The sequence below is a fragment of the Aquila chrysaetos genome, chromosome 11 (assembly GCF_900496995.4).
Source record: "Aquila chrysaetos chrysaetos chromosome 11, bAquChr1.4, whole genome shotgun sequence".
NCBI classification, from domain to species: domain Eukaryota; kingdom Metazoa; phylum Chordata; class Aves; order Accipitriformes; family Accipitridae; genus Aquila; species Aquila chrysaetos.
This window is the reverse complement of record NC_044014.1, coordinates 28,167,293-28,185,780: the sequence shown is the minus strand read 5'-3', so window position 1 is coordinate 28,185,780 and position 18,488 is coordinate 28,167,293. Positions and strand designations below refer to the sequence as shown.

General features: G+C 42.0%; 1 protein-coding gene across 1 annotated transcript in view; it reads left to right on the top strand.

The window, feature by feature from the left end:
* ZCCHC24 (zinc finger CCHC-type containing 24) overlaps nucleotides 1–7,401 on the top strand; it is a 121,742-nt gene extending 114,341 nt beyond the window's left edge. Inside the window, exon 4 of the mRNA XM_030030119.2 lies at nucleotides 696–7,401. Coding sequence (XP_029885979.1) covers nucleotides 696–809 — 114 coding nt within the window. The 3' untranslated portion in view covers nucleotides 810–7,401. The remainder of the gene's footprint in view (nucleotides 1–695) is intronic.
* The last annotated feature ends 11,087 nt before the right edge of the window (nucleotides 7,402–18,488 follow it).

Genomic DNA, 18,488 nt, shown 5'->3' with positions numbered 1-18,488 from the left:
ACTAAAAGCAAAGCGGTTTCATTCCCTTGTTTAGCCAAATATACTTCCAATCCTATGGTTTCACAAATATTATTAAAAATACATAGTCAATTTATTACTCAGGTTCAGGTCAAAGGGTTGCGTTGTGAGGTAGGGTGGTTTGGTTTGGTTGGTTTGGTGGGTTTTTTTAATTAATAGCTTTGCAGCTGCTCTACTTCAAAAATTTCAGCCTCAGAAATATGGGACTGGGTATTGGGAAAACCTCATTTAGCTATGTAATATCTCTGCATGATTAAGACAGTTTTCTTGTAACAGCTAATCCTAACATTGGTAACCCCTGCTGGCGTTGCCGGGTAATGGGACTCCCATGCTTGAGGTGTTAATGCCTTTGGGACATCTCAGTTACTGGAGCCAAGAGAACAAACTCTTCTGTGTTACTGCTTTTATAAATATAGTCCCCAATTAAGTCTTTTAGTAGTTTGTCTACAGCAAAGTTAGCACCACCATTATGAAGAAGAATGACATTAAGTATTGAGGCCGCTCTGAACCAATGCAGAGCTCAAAAAAAAGTTTCATCCTTTCAGGACAGAAATACAGTACCTTTATAATTACTAGGAGAAAGCTCAGTTAAGCGTAAAAGTAGGCTTCACATGCATAATAAAGAGTAACAGTGACAAAACCTTGGATCTAATCTGATTTCCTTCCCTTCACTGCAGAGACCCCTGGAAAAGCCGGATGGCCTGGATGTTTCAGATCAGAGCAAAGAACATCCCCAGCATCTGTGTGAGAAGTGCAAAGTTTTGGGCTACTACTGCCGCCGTGTGCAATAAACCTTCAAAGTGGCCTCTTCCCGTCCCCATCATCCTTAAAGATCCTCTGGCAGCATGCGATCAACAGCAACACAACAAATCAAGATAAAAGCTAAAATAATTGCCAATATTGCCTATCTAATAATATGCCTTACCATTAATAGAATGTAACATTTCTCCTGTGCATGTGCACGCATGCAGCAGGTATTTACAGGACTATGATTTGTATACATACATATATATGTAAATTTATATATATATGTACACACACATATATAAAGCGTTACTGATAGTGTTCACAACAGAACCACAGTTGCAGGTTCTACCGATTGTTTACACAGACCCTATATCATGGCCAGGTGAAATGAAGTACTATTCAATAGGCAAGGTTTAATATTCACAAGGAATATATGTTATATGTATGGCTTTTGCAGTGGTTGAGTAACTGTGAGGCCACTAATTGCAAGCACTTGCCCACAACACGAACGTTATTCCTATTATATGACAAGACAAAGGAAGATGAAACAAGCCACAGCATAAAAGAAGGAAAATTATTGTTTTCCCAGTTTTAGAAAGTCTGAGAGTTTTGTGCTGCTGATTTCTTGGACTTTTCCTATATGTTACCATCGCTTGGGCAGGGCTTAGACAAAATCATTTTTGCAAGATGTGGCAAAAAAAGTGAAAAATTGTTTGAGGGTGTGGGTTGGGTAGAAAGGGAATGCCATAATGGGACCCAGAGCATCAGGAAGGATTCCAACAGTTTTTTGGAGGAGACAAAATTGGCTTGCTTGTGTGGCTAACAGATCCTTCTCTTGTCATATAATCCCACTGAAATGGTCCCTGTATGTCTATGGGTTGTTCATTAGGCCACAAGCACACTAAATTTACTGTGAATAAGGGGGGATAAGAATACTTAAAACTGTCCCCAAAACCCTTAATTGAAAGATTAGCCAAACTTGCTATTTATAATAGTTTTAAAGCCACTTTCTGGAAATATTTTTATGTCCTGTTTTCTACTGTACAAATTTGTTATAATATAAAACTTGTTAGCCATAAGGGTGTTTTGAGGCATGGGGAACACTCTATATAACCTTCCCTCTTTATGTCTTCCTGAAGTACCTACATACCTGAGGAGAAATGTAGGAGTTAATATTTCATTACCCCATTTCAGGTAGAACTTTGTGCAGGGGCATCCTGCTGCAAAGAAGTATCTCATCAGGGATTGGGAAATGTCATGAACTGAAAGTACCTCAAGACAGTATCCTGTTTGTATGTCTACGTAAGAGTACATTGGCAAAAGGACACAACAAGCAATTCACTTGCAGCATTCACTAAAAGTTACAGGGATAATGTTTGTTTGGGGTTTTTTTAATCAACAATTTTGATTTTTATGAAGCTTCCTTTAGAGAGATTGATTTGTATGAATGATACTTAGTGGAAATACTTTAAATCCTAAATAACTTGATGTGAATTAAATTTGTTTTGAGGATTCCATAATGTTAAGACAGAGGGGATTTTATGCGAAGTGATAGCAGGATGTTACCAGTATGTACAGTCAAGCTCTTGTAAAGCAAATTGAAAACTTACAGTAAGCATTTGTATAGGAAATGTGAAGCTCTGCAAATTTACTCTAGGGTGAAACTTTTGCCATTTCCCTGCTTTACTATAAGCACAGCAAAATTGTTTCTGCTTATTCTGGTGGTAGTGTCATGTACGTATCTTGCAAACTTCATTATTTATGGGTGGCCCAAGTGACCCAGCCTACTGGTCAGAGCAGCGGATAAACATTGGGACTCCTGGCTTCTGACCACAGCTCTTCCATTAGCTCCCTGATTTGCAGCAAGTTACAAGATCCTTTTGGACCTCAGTTTCCTCCACTGCAAAATGGGGATAATAATACTTTAGTATTCCTACCTCACAGGAGAGTTGTGAGGCTTGCTTAATATCTATAAGTGTTTTGACATCACTGGATGAAAAGTGCTATGTAATGCTAAAATAGTATTAACTAAATTAACCACTTCGAAACTAGTTTTGCCCAGTTGGCAATTCCATTGACTAAAAGAGCTGAAAATAATGTTACTGAAAGTTAACACTAATAACAGTTCAGTTGCCTCAGCGAAGATATGCAGTTTTAGCATTTTCAAACAGAAACACACTTTGCACAGACTCAGAAATTAGCTTAGAGACAAATTCTCTAAACAAAGATACTAAACTGCCCATACAAATAAGAATAAGAAAATACACAGGCAGATCTAGGGGTGGATTTTCAAAGCTTGACCTCTAGTATTAATCTCCATAGTTTGTTTCAAGCACAAGTAATTTTAAAAGAGCTGCATACTAAACCAGATCTATTTTTTTCCTCTTGAGCACTTAATAGTACCTGAACAAAAAAAAAAAAAAAAAAAAAGAAAAAAGTCACCTTGATGCTTCACATCCAGCTAAAGGACATGTAGAAAAACCCCCTTAGATGAAGAGAAGGGGAAATGTTGTTTTATTTTTTCCCTGAAACTAAGATGTTGCTATCAACCATTTTTTTTCTGCGTTGAAATAATATTCCATCTTATGATAACCACTAGATCAGTAAAATAGCACATCCTTTGATATAGCTACATCAATATACAGCACACCACCAGGTTCTGAACAAAGGCCAGCTAAAAGATAACATTATGTGCAATTGTTGCTATTTTCATGGCAGTGCCCTGTTAAAAATTGTTTATCCAGATTCAGTGCTGCATGGCAATGCCTTTAGCTTATGGGTTTTTAGGTTGTACTGAAAATACACGTGATCAACTTTAACACAGTTGATGTCTATAGGTGTAGAATAATAATTCTTAAGAGCATACTTATGAGAGTTCAATATTTATATCATTGATATTTTCCCAAGCAGCAGACATATAAGGTATTCAAGTAATATTTAGCATATTTGAAAAAGAGGAGAACATATTCTCCCCTGCAGTCATGTTGGGGAAAAGCAGATGGCGAACAAAATGCGCGGAAAAGCAAGAAGCAACACTGCCGTAATTTGTGCTGCCTAACTCAAGAGACCGCAAATCCATCCCAGTGCAGGATGCGGATGCGATCGGGCCCTGGGCACCCCAGGGCTGGAAGCAGCCTGCTTGCCTTGCCATTCCTGCCAGAAGTGGGGTGAGGAGGGAGAACGACCCGCAGCCCCTGGGGAGCGGCCACAACCCTCTCTCCCCTGCAGCCGTGGGGCTGAACTCCTGCTTCTCCCAAGCTGTGTGGCGGCATCCCCTTCTTTCCTGCCCTCGCTGCGCAGGGCTGAAACCTCGTTTCCCTAACGAGGTGGTGCCTGGGGAAGATGACAGCGCCAAGCTCACACAAGGGGAGTGTTCCTCTGTCCCTCCCTGTATGAGGTTTGCTCATAGGATTGTAGCAGTCAACCATGGGCATCTACTCCATGCTCATCTGTATATATTTTGTGGGTTGCTGGAAAAATACATCCACATAAGTAATGTACAACAGCTTGTGACCATTGGCTTTTAGTTAATGGCACAGGAGGGAAATTTCTGAATTTTTATTTCAAAAAAAGAAAAAAAAAAGATTGATTACAAAATGTAGATTTCTTCTCTTTTTTCCCCACCAAAGGTAATTCACCCATAGACCTAACTAACTCTTTCCAAATCGGAAAAACCTTAAAAACTCAGATTTTTGACTGGAAAGAGGATGAGTTGATTTACCTCTTAGATTTTTCTGATTTCTTTCTGATGTTCTCTTTAACCAGCTCTGCGTTTAGAACATCAGCTAGTAATCCTTGAATGCATTTTTAGACAGTCTTCCCAGAAGCAAGGCAAGCATCAGTAAGAAGAGTTTTAAATCAATACAGGCCTCCCTAAATCGAGTATTCTTTAGGGGTATACCTGAGACAAATTTGGCTCTGTGCATTTATTTGGCAAACTGGATATTTAACTTCAGATGCTTGCTGTTGCCTGTCTACTAATCCAGCCAGTGCACACTTTTTTTTTCTTTACCCCCCCCTTTGGGATTTTTAAACTTTCATTTATTTCTTTAAAAAAAAAAAACTAAACACATTTTGTTTCCTCAGTTGGTCGGAACATTTCACATGGAATTTGTCCTTAGCATTGGAACTGCTCTGGAGAAAAGTATCAGTGATTTGAAATGTGTGGTGTACGTTTTTAGCTGCTTTAACTTGATGCGGCTCCAGTGAGGCTGTTACAAATACTTCATTTAATGGTGATGAAGCAAAATCCCTGTAGTTTAAATGGCCCCATTTTAGCCAGTTTCTACTGCTGCTAACACAGACGTAAAATGATGCCACACAAGCAAACTTTGAGGCCTTATTGTCTCAAAGTTGCTTTTTAATTTCAGATAAATACACAAGAGTATATATTATTTCTGAAAACAGGTGTATTTTGAAGTTCCCCATTATATGGGACTTAGTTTGTAAACTAAAAATGTGAAGTTACCTATGTCCGAGAGAAGCCTTATATCAAGAAGTATTCTCTACATTTTACCTTTCTGTATAACATGATATTTAGATTATACATGGGTTGCGTACCTGTGATGCTCTAGCAGCTATTCCAAAAATAAAACTACTTAAAAGTTAAGAGCTTTTGGAAATGTCAGACTTCATAGATTAGTTCTCTTTGTCCTGCAGTCATGCAGAGTATTTTTTTTTTTTCCTGGTATGGATCCTAAGAGTTACCCACTGAACAGTATGCAATAAATCATCAACATGTGTTTTTCAAGTTAAGTGAATTGACATACATTTTCCACTTGCCTTTGCCAACATATTTTTAAATGTGATGAACTATCCCCATACAAAAATCATTCTTTAAGATATCACTCCATTCGTGATTGGGCTTCAACCTGTATCTCTTTTCTATCTGCAAAACCACTGCTGTCCATTCAGTTTGCTGAAGTGCTCAGAGGGCTGTTCGAGATCTTAGATATAGGGATGATGGTTTGTGTTTCTAGGATGAATTTCAAAGGGACAATCGTGTGCAGTTACTAGCTATAGATGATTGATATAAATGTTTACCCCTGTATGAAGTATTTTACAGTTTTACTTGCAGATGTGTATTTATCTTGAGTTATACTTGACATAGAGTTTCTTTCAATTTTTTTTTTAATACTATGTGTGTATTTTGGAAACCTTTTTAGATGTTAAAATTTTTGAATGGTTACAAATATTTCTTGTAATACTGAATTGTTATCTGGAAACTCTTTGCAGTAACTTTTTTGTATATATTTGAGGGCCTTTTTAAAAAAGTATTGTTTGTTTTTGGGGGAAAGTTTTTACAATTTGGAAGCTTTCAGAAGGGCCTTCCTCTCAACTAGGATACTAACGGAGGTAAGAGTTTTCTTAAGTATTTTGCAGAACTAAGGATGTATCCTCAAGAAAATATTTATGGAAGTAATTTACTTTTTTTTTTTTTTTTTTTACAATGCTTTTGTCTGTATAAAGTATGCAACAGAACTACATTAAGAAGGAAATATTGTCTACATAAAATATTATATGAAAGTTGGTACATAATTCTGACAAAAAACCTTGCAATTCTTTAAGCCATATTGTTTTTTGTTATCCTTGGATGAAAATATCAGTATTAAGTAACCAATATATTATTCAAGTGCTTAGACTTATATGAAAATGCTTATACAGTTTATTTATGTGTATTTGGGGAAGGATTGCTAGAAAAAGCTATCACTAGACATATAGCAAGTGAGGAGCAAATAACAGTATACTGTCACTTTATGGCCTTGTGAGAGACACAGAAGATGCTGAAAGCACCCTAGAGACTCAGCTTTCAGAAACTCTGAAGCACAAGCGTTGGGTTTCAAATGGTGGTTCTTTTCCTTTCCCGTAACCAGAGGGGAAGAGAGTTGGTTGGGACACTGTTTGACAACTTGACTTTCACAACTCTTTGCAGACTGTGAGCTCAGCTATGCAGTATCGGCTACAGCAATAATATCAATCAAAGGATGTAAGAGAAAAGGATTGAAGTAGATTATTGTAGAGGTTTATGTTTATTTTAATTAGAACTCATAGCAATATAGAATATGCATGTGCACGTATTTGAAGCATTTTTACACTTTACATTTCATGTAGTTTGATTATATTATGAAGGATTGGGTTTTTAGTTTGATATTTTACCATGCTAAAATGGGAGGTCTGCCCAACCCTGTACTGGATTCTTGTTTCCTTTAAAAGGTTATTTAGTACAGCACTCACTGCCTTGTGTACTAGTGCTAAAACTAACACTGTATCTTATGAATTTCTTCAGCTTTAAAAAAATTAACCTAATTATTATTACATTTGTTTAGCTGTACCCACTGACCTTGTCAGATTCAGCTGGCTATTTGTATAATTTCTTTTTCTGTAACTGTTAATAAAATTGTACAGCTAAAACAAACAAAACCTATGGACAAAGGCCTCAGAGGTACCAGTTCTGCTTCAGCAATCAAGATGACAGCTTGCTCATCTGGTGACTGTGTTGCTAAAGAGACTGTAAAACCTCTGTTGTGGATTGTCCATAAAATGGCATTCCGACATGTGCCTTATTTGCTGGATAGTATACAGCTTTCCTCTAGTATTCTAGCATTTTAATGCTGTATTAAAGTACTGCAAAAAACAGCAAGAGAGTGGTATGGTTTTCTTGAACGTTCCTTCTTTTGAAGTTTTACTACCAGCTGCATTGGGTTCCCAGTTAGGGACTGGCCAGCCGCAGCCTGGTGTCTGCAGTGCAAACCTGCCCCAGCATAACCATGACCCAGACCATGTGAAGAAGAGTTTCTGCACTGCAGCCAAGTTCCTAAACTGCAACAAGCCTGGTCACATCCTCTGCGAGAGCGCTTCACCCAAAGTCTCCTCTGCTGGTGGAACAACTTGGGTCGATGGTGTCAGCTCTTAGTTTTTAACAGCCTGGTATTGTCTAGCATTCTTCTGAAGGAAAAACCTCCTATAATCAGACAAAGTACACTTCTATCCGTAATAGTTGGATAGGAAAGCTTAGGTGCCAGAAAGTTGCTATAATGAAAAATTACATTCATCATTTTTAGAAGTCATTAAGCTATATTGCTTAGAATTTAGGGGATTGGATCTAATTCATTCTTTGTGAACAGTAGAAGCTGGCAAGAACTAGACCTACTAAATGCTTGTTGCTTATTAGCTATGCTCTTCTCACATCCCCAGTCAAAATTCAATGGCAAGCAATTTTTCTATTGAGAATGCCAATACTGTTGTGATTGGAAGTTAAAATAAAGATGTCATGAAAGTAACTTTGGACTTTAGGTATCCTGCCTCTAAAATGAGAGATCCTCTTCATTTAAAACAAACAGAAAATTTTTAATAGACACACCAGCACACAGTTGTTCTATGCCTGATCACCCCTACAAACATGGTGCGTATTTGACACATGGAGTTCTTCACCACCATGACACCATTTATATCGCATAGCAAGCCTGACTTTGGGGAAGATTTGAGCGCTCTTCTCATTCAGTCTGTGTGAGGGAGAGCAAGAACACGTGCACGTGTGTGTGCATGGGTACGTGCTGGGGGAGGGAGGGTGGCCAAGGAATCGTGCAATTCTGAAGCCTTTAAAAAAGTGACTATTTCATCAAATGGTGAAAGACATCCTCCCAGCTGAGCCCCATGGAAAGGAAAAGCACATATTCAGAGCTAGCTGGTAAATTATTGTTTGAGAAACAAAACATACTGCTCTTCAATATAAAGCTTGCCAACAGCACTGTTCCCACAGCAAACACGAGCCACAAAGCCAGACTCATAACTGAAATACGTCTTTCCACCAGAAGAACCAGGGGGCTCCCCAAACGCCAACACCTCAGATTTAGCACTCCACTGAGACCAGAAAAAACGCTGAGTAGACCAACTGCAAAGTCTTAGCTCCCCATTACATTTTCTACGATTCCTCAAAGAAATGACTTTTACATATTTAAAACAAAAGTAAATTAACACAAACAATATGGCATCAACAAAAATGATCAAACTACTTTCCCCTCATTTTTCACTGCCAAGCGCTTCGCCTTCCTGCTCTACATAAATGAGGTTGACAGACAATGCAACACCCTGCTCGTTACAGAAGGGCCAACTAAATCCCGCTTCAAGAAAAATAATAGGGATTACATATAACATTGGTGCTTTGAAATAAAAAGCTGTTTCATTATCCTTCATGGAAAAACAATTTAAGCAGTACACCAAGGTTACTATTTTTAAAGTTAGTCACATCACATCAAAACCCCCATCTCAGATCTTCCCAGTATATTAGCAGGCATACAACCTAGACCTTAAATCCCAACTAAGTAAAACAGTCTGCTTGTTACACTTGTGCAGTCTTGCTTAGGGCCCCCATACACAGATCATTCACTGCCATATAACACAAGTCAAATAAGTTTAAAAGGCTCCTCCTTTCTCCAATATCCCTCTGAAGAAGGATGTACACAAAATACGTGGGCAAGAGAGGAACCTGAAACACCAAGGGCTGAATGCTGACAGTCAGGTCTTTCCACTAAGAACTAAGAAATCAAGAACTAAAGAAACCTCCTAACTGGAAGAACTTATAAAATCCTTACTCCTGAGAAGCACATAGTAATCCTGAAAAAATAGGATACAACATTCAGCTTTGCTTTTCTCTAGTATTCACCTCCTGAACTTAGAGAAATGGAACAGTTGCAAACTCCTGTCTCAGTAACACCAGCTATTGGGCCCACCCCTAGTCACCAAGCACTTTTGTTTTAATTAAGCAACGCAATTGCTCATCTTCATCATCCGTATCTCAAAAACACTTCAGACAATAACAAAGCCCAGAAAACCTATCAAAACTGCAAAATGTCCTTCAGACAACATAGAGAAATACCTCTCTCAATCCTTTTACAAACTTCAGGAGACATTCTTAGTAACTGAACGTGCTGAGAAACACCTACCTCAGTCAGCATTTATTGGGTCTTTTTCCGCAGGGCCAAAACTGAAGTTGAGGCAATCGCATTCATGAGGACTTAGAGCATCCCTGATTTGCAGTCCGGGTGAGCAGAGACCGCCAGCACTGCTCTGCAAGAGAGCAGAGCACCATCAGCCTTCCCTGTTTAAAAGCACTGCCCAGGCATGCAGCTCTGTGGCCGATGAGAAGACCACAGAGGCAGCAGCAACCCTTGGCATTCTTTGGAGACTTTGCTCCTGTGCCATGAACTTAGCTAAATAGAAAGGCAGTGATCATTGACTTTTTTCCTTTTTTTCAATAAAAGGTAAAAATGGAGCTTGCATGCCCAGCTAACCCAAACAAAACCCACACCTACAGGGAAAGCAAATCATAGCCAAAAACTTTATGGAAGTTTTAAGTGGAGTTAGGGTGAAAGCCAAAGATTTTCTTTCATTTTGTACGCTAGCCTTCTTTTCACCAGCTAAGAACAAAAACTGGAATGCCAGAACACCATAAGAAAGCTTTCTCTTACACAATTTCTGAATGCTTCTAAGTACGATATGGGAAACCTAACTCCAGTCAGCTTTTCCGAAGATTTGCTTACAGTTTTGCAACATAACAACGAGACACAACTCAGTGGACTTTCAAGGAGTCAGACATACTTATGCTCCATTTGATTTCAGCCAGCAAAACTCAGAGAAATAGTAATAATGCAGGGAAACACTGCAGAAGTAGTAGGAAGTAAGAGCTTAAAACTCACTGTTTGCAAATAAAGCAGTGATAAAGAGACAAATACCACTGGCATAGGAAAAAAATACCTTTGTTGAGTACCTTCGGGTAGAAGTTCAGGGAGCCGGCACCCGCAGTCCCTGGAAAGGGGCTCATTGCCCTCTGCCTCTCTTACATTGGCTGCCCGCCCTGACTGCTGGGGGCTCCAGCTGGGGGCTCCAGCTGGGGGGGCACCAGCTCCTCCCCAGGTGCAGGTGCTTCCCGTCTGGCTGTGCCTGCCGCAGCGCAAAACCAAACAGCCCCCTCCACCAGCGTTACAAGAAGAAAGGGCAAAGGCATCAGTGCCACCAACAGGAATCCTCACGGGCAGCTGGGAGGCAAAGGACAGCTCAATTCACGACTAGGAGAGACAAATAACTCTCATTTTAATGTTCATAGTAGTTGAAATCTCAACACGGTTAAGTTTTAGGCAGCTGTAGAAATTTCATCGAGGAACTATACAAAAGTGAGCTTTGCTGGACAGCAACTTGAATAACGCATGTTGTAATGAACCAATTCAAACTGCTTTCCAACGCACCCTGCTAAAGTTTCTGAATTTCCTGGACAATTTTTGGATACACAGTGGTTGCACATATCAAGTAATACCTTGTTAGCCCAGCTACTTGGTCTAAGGTGTGGTTACTTCTTTGGCCATTTGGCTACCCCATGTGTTTCCATTACTTTAATTAAACTGAGGTAAAAGTGACTGAGTTAAATAAAGATAACCAGAACCCACTCACCCCAACATCTTTCAAGATCTGAAGGAACTGAACCAACTTCATTAAGCTAGTCTTCCGCAGGGAAGTGAACGGCAGTTCGCTGATTCAGAGTAGCAAAAGCAAAACTAAACATGAGCAGTGGCTGACAGAGTCCCAGACACTCAGTGAAAGACACCCCAAATGGTGCGTATTCAACAATAGATTGTAAATTAGCTAGTAACAGTCAGAAATAAGCGCATAGTGTTATGTTGGATAATTCAACTCAATGATCATAGTAGTGGTGGGGTTTTTTTAAAAAGAGGCAAATAGAGGATTTGGAAGTAGGGACAGGAAAACAAAGAGAAACCGTCATTATATGATCTTTATCAGTCTAAAAGGGTAAAACAGAAGTAAAAAAAAAAATCAGGAATGATGAAAGGAAAGAAATAGTTTCCTTGTGAAAAGAGATCTTGTGCACTGGGCCTCTGTCTCCTGGAAAAGAGATCACTGAGGGCGGATGTGATAGTGGCCTATAACATAATAAAGGACACGAATAAGGGAGGAAATATTCATTGCTTCTACAATGCTTTCCATCTAGAAGCAGGGAATTTTGGATAGAATTATCTGAGGCAACGTAATTAAAACAAAAATTTCACACAGCAGACTGAAATTCATAGTTATGGAATAGTCTAGCTGTCAAAAGAATAAATGAGATCAAAACCAATTACAAAACCACATTAAAAAAAAAAAAAAAGCCTGTAAGGATTATTAACCACGAAGCTGCAGCCCTAGCTCAGGAAGTCCCAAAGCACAGAAGTAGCCAGCAGCCAGAGACGACGCCAACAGAAGGCCGATTGCCTGTGTTTAATATCTTTTCCCTCAGTAAGCTGTTGTAGGAAAGAAGATACCAGAGTAGGTGCTGGTCTGATTGTTGGGTTGGTCTGAGAGGAGTATTTTTTTGTGCGACAGTAGGAGCCGTGATACATGAATGTAAACATACTTTTAGCCCTGTCTGTAAGGAAGCTCTTGCATGGCACCCATCAGGCACCTGATGGTTGTCAGGGCAGGCTCGGACAGACGTGCCCAGGGAAACACCCGTTAGTTCCCCAGCATTCATGCTTTGGAAAAAAACCTTGCAACTCACCTAAGCTCATGCTCAGTTGGGCTAATTGGCAGGAAACTAATTGAAACACCGGTATAATTTGTAGTCTACAACTGAATATTGCACTACTGTAGCTAGTTTGCTATCTTTTTTTTTTTAATTCATTGCAGATACTTTTGTTTGAAAAGCTGGTCCTAATTAGCTGTGTTTAAAGTTATTTTAAACGCATCCACGCACTGCATTCCTGCTCGCTGGGCCACGCCACCCGCTCTTGCTCTCCAAGTGGCAGGACAGGGTTTAGCCCTTGATTAGCCTCACCATGTGGTTTTCTGGGGTCACAAAGGAATTTACTGAGTCAAGTAAAATTTCTAAGAGGTATTTAAGCACCTCCTAGCATCCTAAAAGTCCAGTAAATGGAGCTCATAAGGATGAGGTCGTAGGCTCTGGCTGAGCCACGCGCTGTGCCGCAACAAGAGGCAGGCAAGCCATGTGGGGCTTCCATGACGGGTTTCGGCCGTGCTACGCTCTGCCCTTCTGCCCAGCACCGAGCCACAGCCAAGGACATCCCGAATTAACGTGGAGGTTGGTTAGCCTGCACTCATGTTTCCCCATCTACTGATCTGAAATGATGTCTTTAACTCCAGGGGTACAGCTTCACACCCAGACAGCCCCTCATGCTGTTCAGAGTCCTGAGGTGCTCTTGTATGAGTAAAAACACACGGGAGCCGTGGGGAAAGCACGAGATGTGCAGAGCTGGATTGAGAAACGCTTTACAATTTATCTTTTCTGCCATAAATATCTCTGCCCATCTCTCTACAAGGGAAGGAAATGTCAGTCTGAGGCAGACAGAAATATTCAGACCAAAGGAGTTACATCTGGAGGCTTTTGTGAAATGAATGTAGCCAAGAGAAGAAAGCAGATTTTTTTCTTCCCCGATTTCCTTCCTACGTTGAGCCCTGTGCACCTCCTCGCAAGAATTTAGCACAACGGGAGAAGAAATAGAGGCTCAAATAAGGCTTTACAGTCCCAGGAAAGGTGAAGTTCAGCCTAAGGTATGTGTGATTTCTCCCTCAAGGACTGTACATGTGAAATATAGCTCAGATTTTTTTTTTTTAAATGAGAATTTAATATACTTTATAAACCTGATCTTCTCTTCAACACCTTACCAGCAAACCTGGCAGATTTCAAACAGCTTTCTAAATATGAAAAGTAGGGGAAATTTGTCACCTGAGTTCTTTTTGTAAAGGCGGACACTACAGCTGGTAGTGTTTAACTTTACAGTAATGGGCATATAAACCTCATTTTTACTACTGGCAGGTATTCTTGTTTTCTTAAGAGTTAAAAACTGCTTTTCTTTTAACCCAGGTACCGCCTGGTCTCTAGCATGTCACCAATCCCTTTCAAGGATATCTAAGGAAAAAAAAAAAAGAAAAAGAAATCTGCTATTAATTCACTCCGAAGCTGTGCCCTGTTCCCCATGTCGAACAAACAAACAAACAAAAAAATCCCAATAACTAATCTAAAAAACCCAGCTGGTTAAAATCTTTTCTGAGACAGGAGTGAGACACGTATGTTTAGATCATAAAGTTGATCAACTTCAGCGGAGGTTCCTTCACGTACAGATTTAGTTTGTAAGTCATTGTGCACGAAATAACTGGAACTGTAAAATTCAAGTCCCTAGATGCCTCCTACCTCCTCTGTTTCTCTTGCCTCTCTCAACTCCCCCACTATTGCCCGTATTTCACAGTTGTTGGGCTTTTGTGGCCTCTTTATTTCAAGCCTGCTTTGCACCCCTCCTGGTTTTTCAAAAGCAATATTTTGTATTACAATAACATGCTGTCCCTTCCCCACGTTTTTAATAGCAGTCTCACCCACACACCAACCAGCCCCTGCCCACGCCGCCTGTGGCAGAGGCAAATGCCCTGGTGCTCTCCACTGCCAGTCGTACTTTTAAGAAACTCATTTGTTCTACAGTGTTGAGTAATTTACTTAATTTTTTTTTTTTTTTTTTAATGAGAAGCATTTATTTAGGAAGCACTGAAAGGACCTTAAGTTTGTTAGAAGGACATGGAGAAATTAGCTAGGCCAGCCACTCAGGCTTCAACCAGTGCTGAACTCTGGCCACCTCTAGATCAGAAGGAAGCCATGGCATGACCATGGCTATTTCACTGCCCTTGCGGGAAGCAAAGCGAGGCCTCTGTAATCAAGTCATGATTGTGGTTTCTGGTCTTTCCCACACAGTCCCAGTCACTGGCTCAGCAGAGAACCAAAAATGCCATGTATGAGGCAGACAGCACTACTTTGCAAGGGGCGGGAGCTGAGTTCCTGGTTGCCCTGTTAGTCCCCAAGTGTGGCCACCTGCAGCTGGATTACAGCCAAATAATCCCGACCTTTTCTTCTTCCCAGGGCTCCTTCTGTCACTCCTCAAATAGCTCTAGGAAGCCTTCCCGTCAGGGATGAATCTGATTTTTCTACACCGTGAATGGTCTGTTTGAAGCCCTGTTCATTTGTTTGGCCAGATGGAGCCACTGAATAGCTCTTCGGGGTAGAAAGCACGTCTCTTAGAGGAGCACTTTACTCCCCTGAACGTTAGAGGAGACAAGTGACACGGTGCAATCGTTTTGCAGTGCAGCAAAAAAAAATATCCCAAACACAGTAAGCTGGGTGTGAAAATTATCTTCTTGATTTCTCCTTTTAGCACATTTGGTTGCCTAGTGAGAAGGAGCCCGAGACGAAGTTAGCAGACGGGTCTGCAAGATCAGTGCTGGCAAATGTGGAAACTTTTGCAGCCTCTGGCTCTGGCCCCAGCTCGTCCCCACTTTCCATGAATGCCTAATTGAGACTGCCTGGCTTTTTCCACAGAGGTGGGAGCCAGTTTCCAGGCAGGGCATATGGGTGTATTCTGTAAGCCCTTGCCTTGTAAAGTTTTAGCACCCAAAAAAGCCTCCCATCTCCAGTATGATTCAGTTGGCTGGCAAGGGAGTGGCTGATGGGCAGGGGTAATGGTTGTTGCTATTGGCAGGAGAAACCAGAGGGGAGGAATGGGGACGGAGCAGCTCTCTTTTAAAGAAATGATGCCGACAGCAATCATCTCATTCTGTGTGGCGCATGAAACCCCCTCAGGGTACTACACTAAACTACCTGCAAGACAGAAAACTCACGTACAGACACGGCACAGGTATGACAGGCGGCAGCGTGAGGGCGAGGGTGTAGCCATTGCGGCTGGTCGTCCCTTGATGATGCTTGCAGCATTTGTCCTGGTGCGATCCGTGAGCAGGGCACCATCAACTACCCCGTTCCCCAGCTTAGCGTGTGCAGGAGAGCACCTGCAGCAGCCATGGGACTTTTACCGGGCACTCACACCTTCACCTGCAGCACCTCAGCCTCTGGAGCACAGCAGCGCTTGCAGCAGCCTCCGGCCACCACTGCTCCCGCTGCTGCGGCCGCAGTGCCGCGCTGCAAGTTTAGAGGGGCAGGTCCCAAAAGGAGAGGCATGCCTACGTACTACTATGCGCAGCAGTGGCTCCCACGGCAGAACTAGCCTGACGCGCTGTTTCCATATGCGGAGCCACAAAGAGCCACGCAAAGCCACGGCTCAGCATCCAGAGCAGGACAGGGCTGCCCACACCATGAGCTTTGCCCCCCACTGATTTCCCGTAGGTGACTGAGTCAATATTAACTTACGGCCAGCCTAGATGGGCAGCAATCAGACAGCAGACAGCTAGGAAGCTGTCTAAGCTTCCCAACATGCCATGTTCACACTATTCCTTTCTCAGCGGGCCAGACCCTGCACCTGCCAAACATAACGTGGAGGATGGAGCAGCCTGGACTATCATGGGTGTTGGGGTTTTATATTAATCACATGGAAATCATTTTGGACAATTAATCATACAGATGAAAGGCCAACTGGCTGCACATGTTGTGAGGGGCATGACCTAAAAGCAATCTCAGTGACTGAGATGATGTAGTGTGAAAGCTGGATTAAACAGGTCAAGTAAATTTGGAGCAGCTAAAATAAACCAAACTCTCTTCCAAAGCATATGTTATGCTTGCCACATAATATTGCTGTACTGTGGTAGCATGTCCCAAACATGCCAAAACTGTGATACACTTCTTCCAGGGTCACGGTGCCAGAGCGAGAGACTGAGGAAGGTTACTTTGGAAAAAAGATGGTCAGAAAGTAGTTCTGAGAAAGTCACAAGCGCTCATGAATGAGCTCCCTGATAAGACTTTGCGCGTCTTCCCTGCAGCCAACCTGCCCGAGTACCCCAAGCCCTAGGAAGGGATCCAGGCTCACACTGAGCAATCGAACGTGAATGAATGTTCTGGGCTTTTGCTCTCCTCTATAAATGTTCTCCAGCTAGTGGTAAGCTGTTTTGAAAGCCCCCAGCAGCTTGGCTGGGAGCTGGAGACATTTTTTAACATCTGGGAATGATTCCCGAATCACTTCCCCCATACACCTGTATTGAACTCCATTTGCAGCTAGTCTGCTGTGGGAAGCCAGCCTGTGCTGCCCATCCAGGGCCGGGACAGGGAGGGCATCACCACCGGCCAGGCTGGCCAATTCCAGCCCAAGCGTGTTTGCGGGGGTCTGCGGTGTGGAAAGCAGGGCTGGTTAATGGTGTGAAATGCTCGCCATTCCTCTGTGCTGACCTCACTTTGCGCCATCACCAGTAACACACACAGTGCAAAATGCTGTATTGGAGTGATATGGCCATGTAGGAAAATAAAACAGCCCTCAACCACTCATGGGCTGATTACCCGGGCTGTGCATTAATCATCCTGGGAACACAGGGAGTCCAAAGTGGGTTGCAAAAGGACTTGCATGGACTGCAGTCCTTTCCCATCACACTGTCCTCCGTGGCCACCCCTGCCTAGGTCGGTGCTGCTCGGTCTTCCACAGTGCTCCTATTTTATTTTCTTACCATTTAATTGCCATGTGCTTTGTATTATCTTTGTTTTTACTTCTTTTTGGTCATCCCAATCCTTCTGCTACACCAGATAATCAAGAGTTGTCAGCAGTAAGCCATTAGATAGTAAAACACAGCACTTGGAAGATAGGAAATGTTAAGGGTCACTGCTTCAAATTCTTCCTTGTATGGAGCCCTGAAACATGTAAAGGGTTTTATCCATCTTGAACTCATCAGTGGAAAAGCATTTTTAGCTTGTATGTGTGGCTTCAGTGCTGCTCTTTTGAATGGCTGTATTTCAGTATTATTATTAATTGCCAAAGCCCTGACTCATTTGCAGGGGCCGTGATAGAGCGTGCACGTGGCATGAAGTTCCCAGAGCGAGAGAAGGCGGTAAGGGCACGCTGCCCCAGAGACAGCTGGACAACACACTCTTTTTTTTTTTTTTTCAATTCCTCTATGAGAATTTGCAAATGTACCAAAGTTCATGAGTTTGCAATTAATATTCTATATACGAAGCATATAAATCCATGGAAAGCTTTGTGAATGAAGGGCAAACTAAGTGGAGTAGGTAGAAAAGCTGACCTAGAAACTTGGCGATTCCCACCTAACCACATGTGAGCTGAGGGAAGGCGAGTGCGCTGTACAGGACCGGTTGGCTGTGTCTGACACTCCCGGCTACCCAAGCTACCTGCTCAGAGGCAGAGGGGAGGGAAAAGGGAAGATCAACAGATGGAGAAGCTCTGAACCCCAGATTAGTGTGATTGCTGCTGGAGTTCACAAATAGCCCCTGGAAATAGGGAAGAGAAGGTGTGAGCCTTTGAACTATGGAACCCTGGGATGCCAAGCTGGAGAAACTGTACTTGGGTAAGAGGGGAAAGAAATCTACTGCTGATAAAGTTTTGGGTTCTGTGCTTTATTTTCTGTAGCTGTCATCTTCTATACCTATTTTCTAGAAAACCTTGACCTGAAGGCTTACTAAATAATCATTTGCTTTGTTTTAGTGCCAGCCCCATTTACCTGGCAGCATAGTATAGAGAAAAGCAAGAGCTTCAGGCAGCCTGGTGACCGCGGGGGGATTTGGGCAGCACCTGGGAACGTGCCCTGACCATCTGCGGAGGATCAGAAGATAGTTTTTACTAGCCTTTGGAGGAGTGCTCCTTGGCTGACACAGGCATCCCGGCCCTAAAGAGTGGTGAAAGTAAAGCACAACAGATAAAACCCGAAGCCTTGCAGGGTTTGCCATACATTTATTAATGATTTATAAAGCACGTGTGAGGCTGACTGCAGCATAACAACCCACTGCCCTT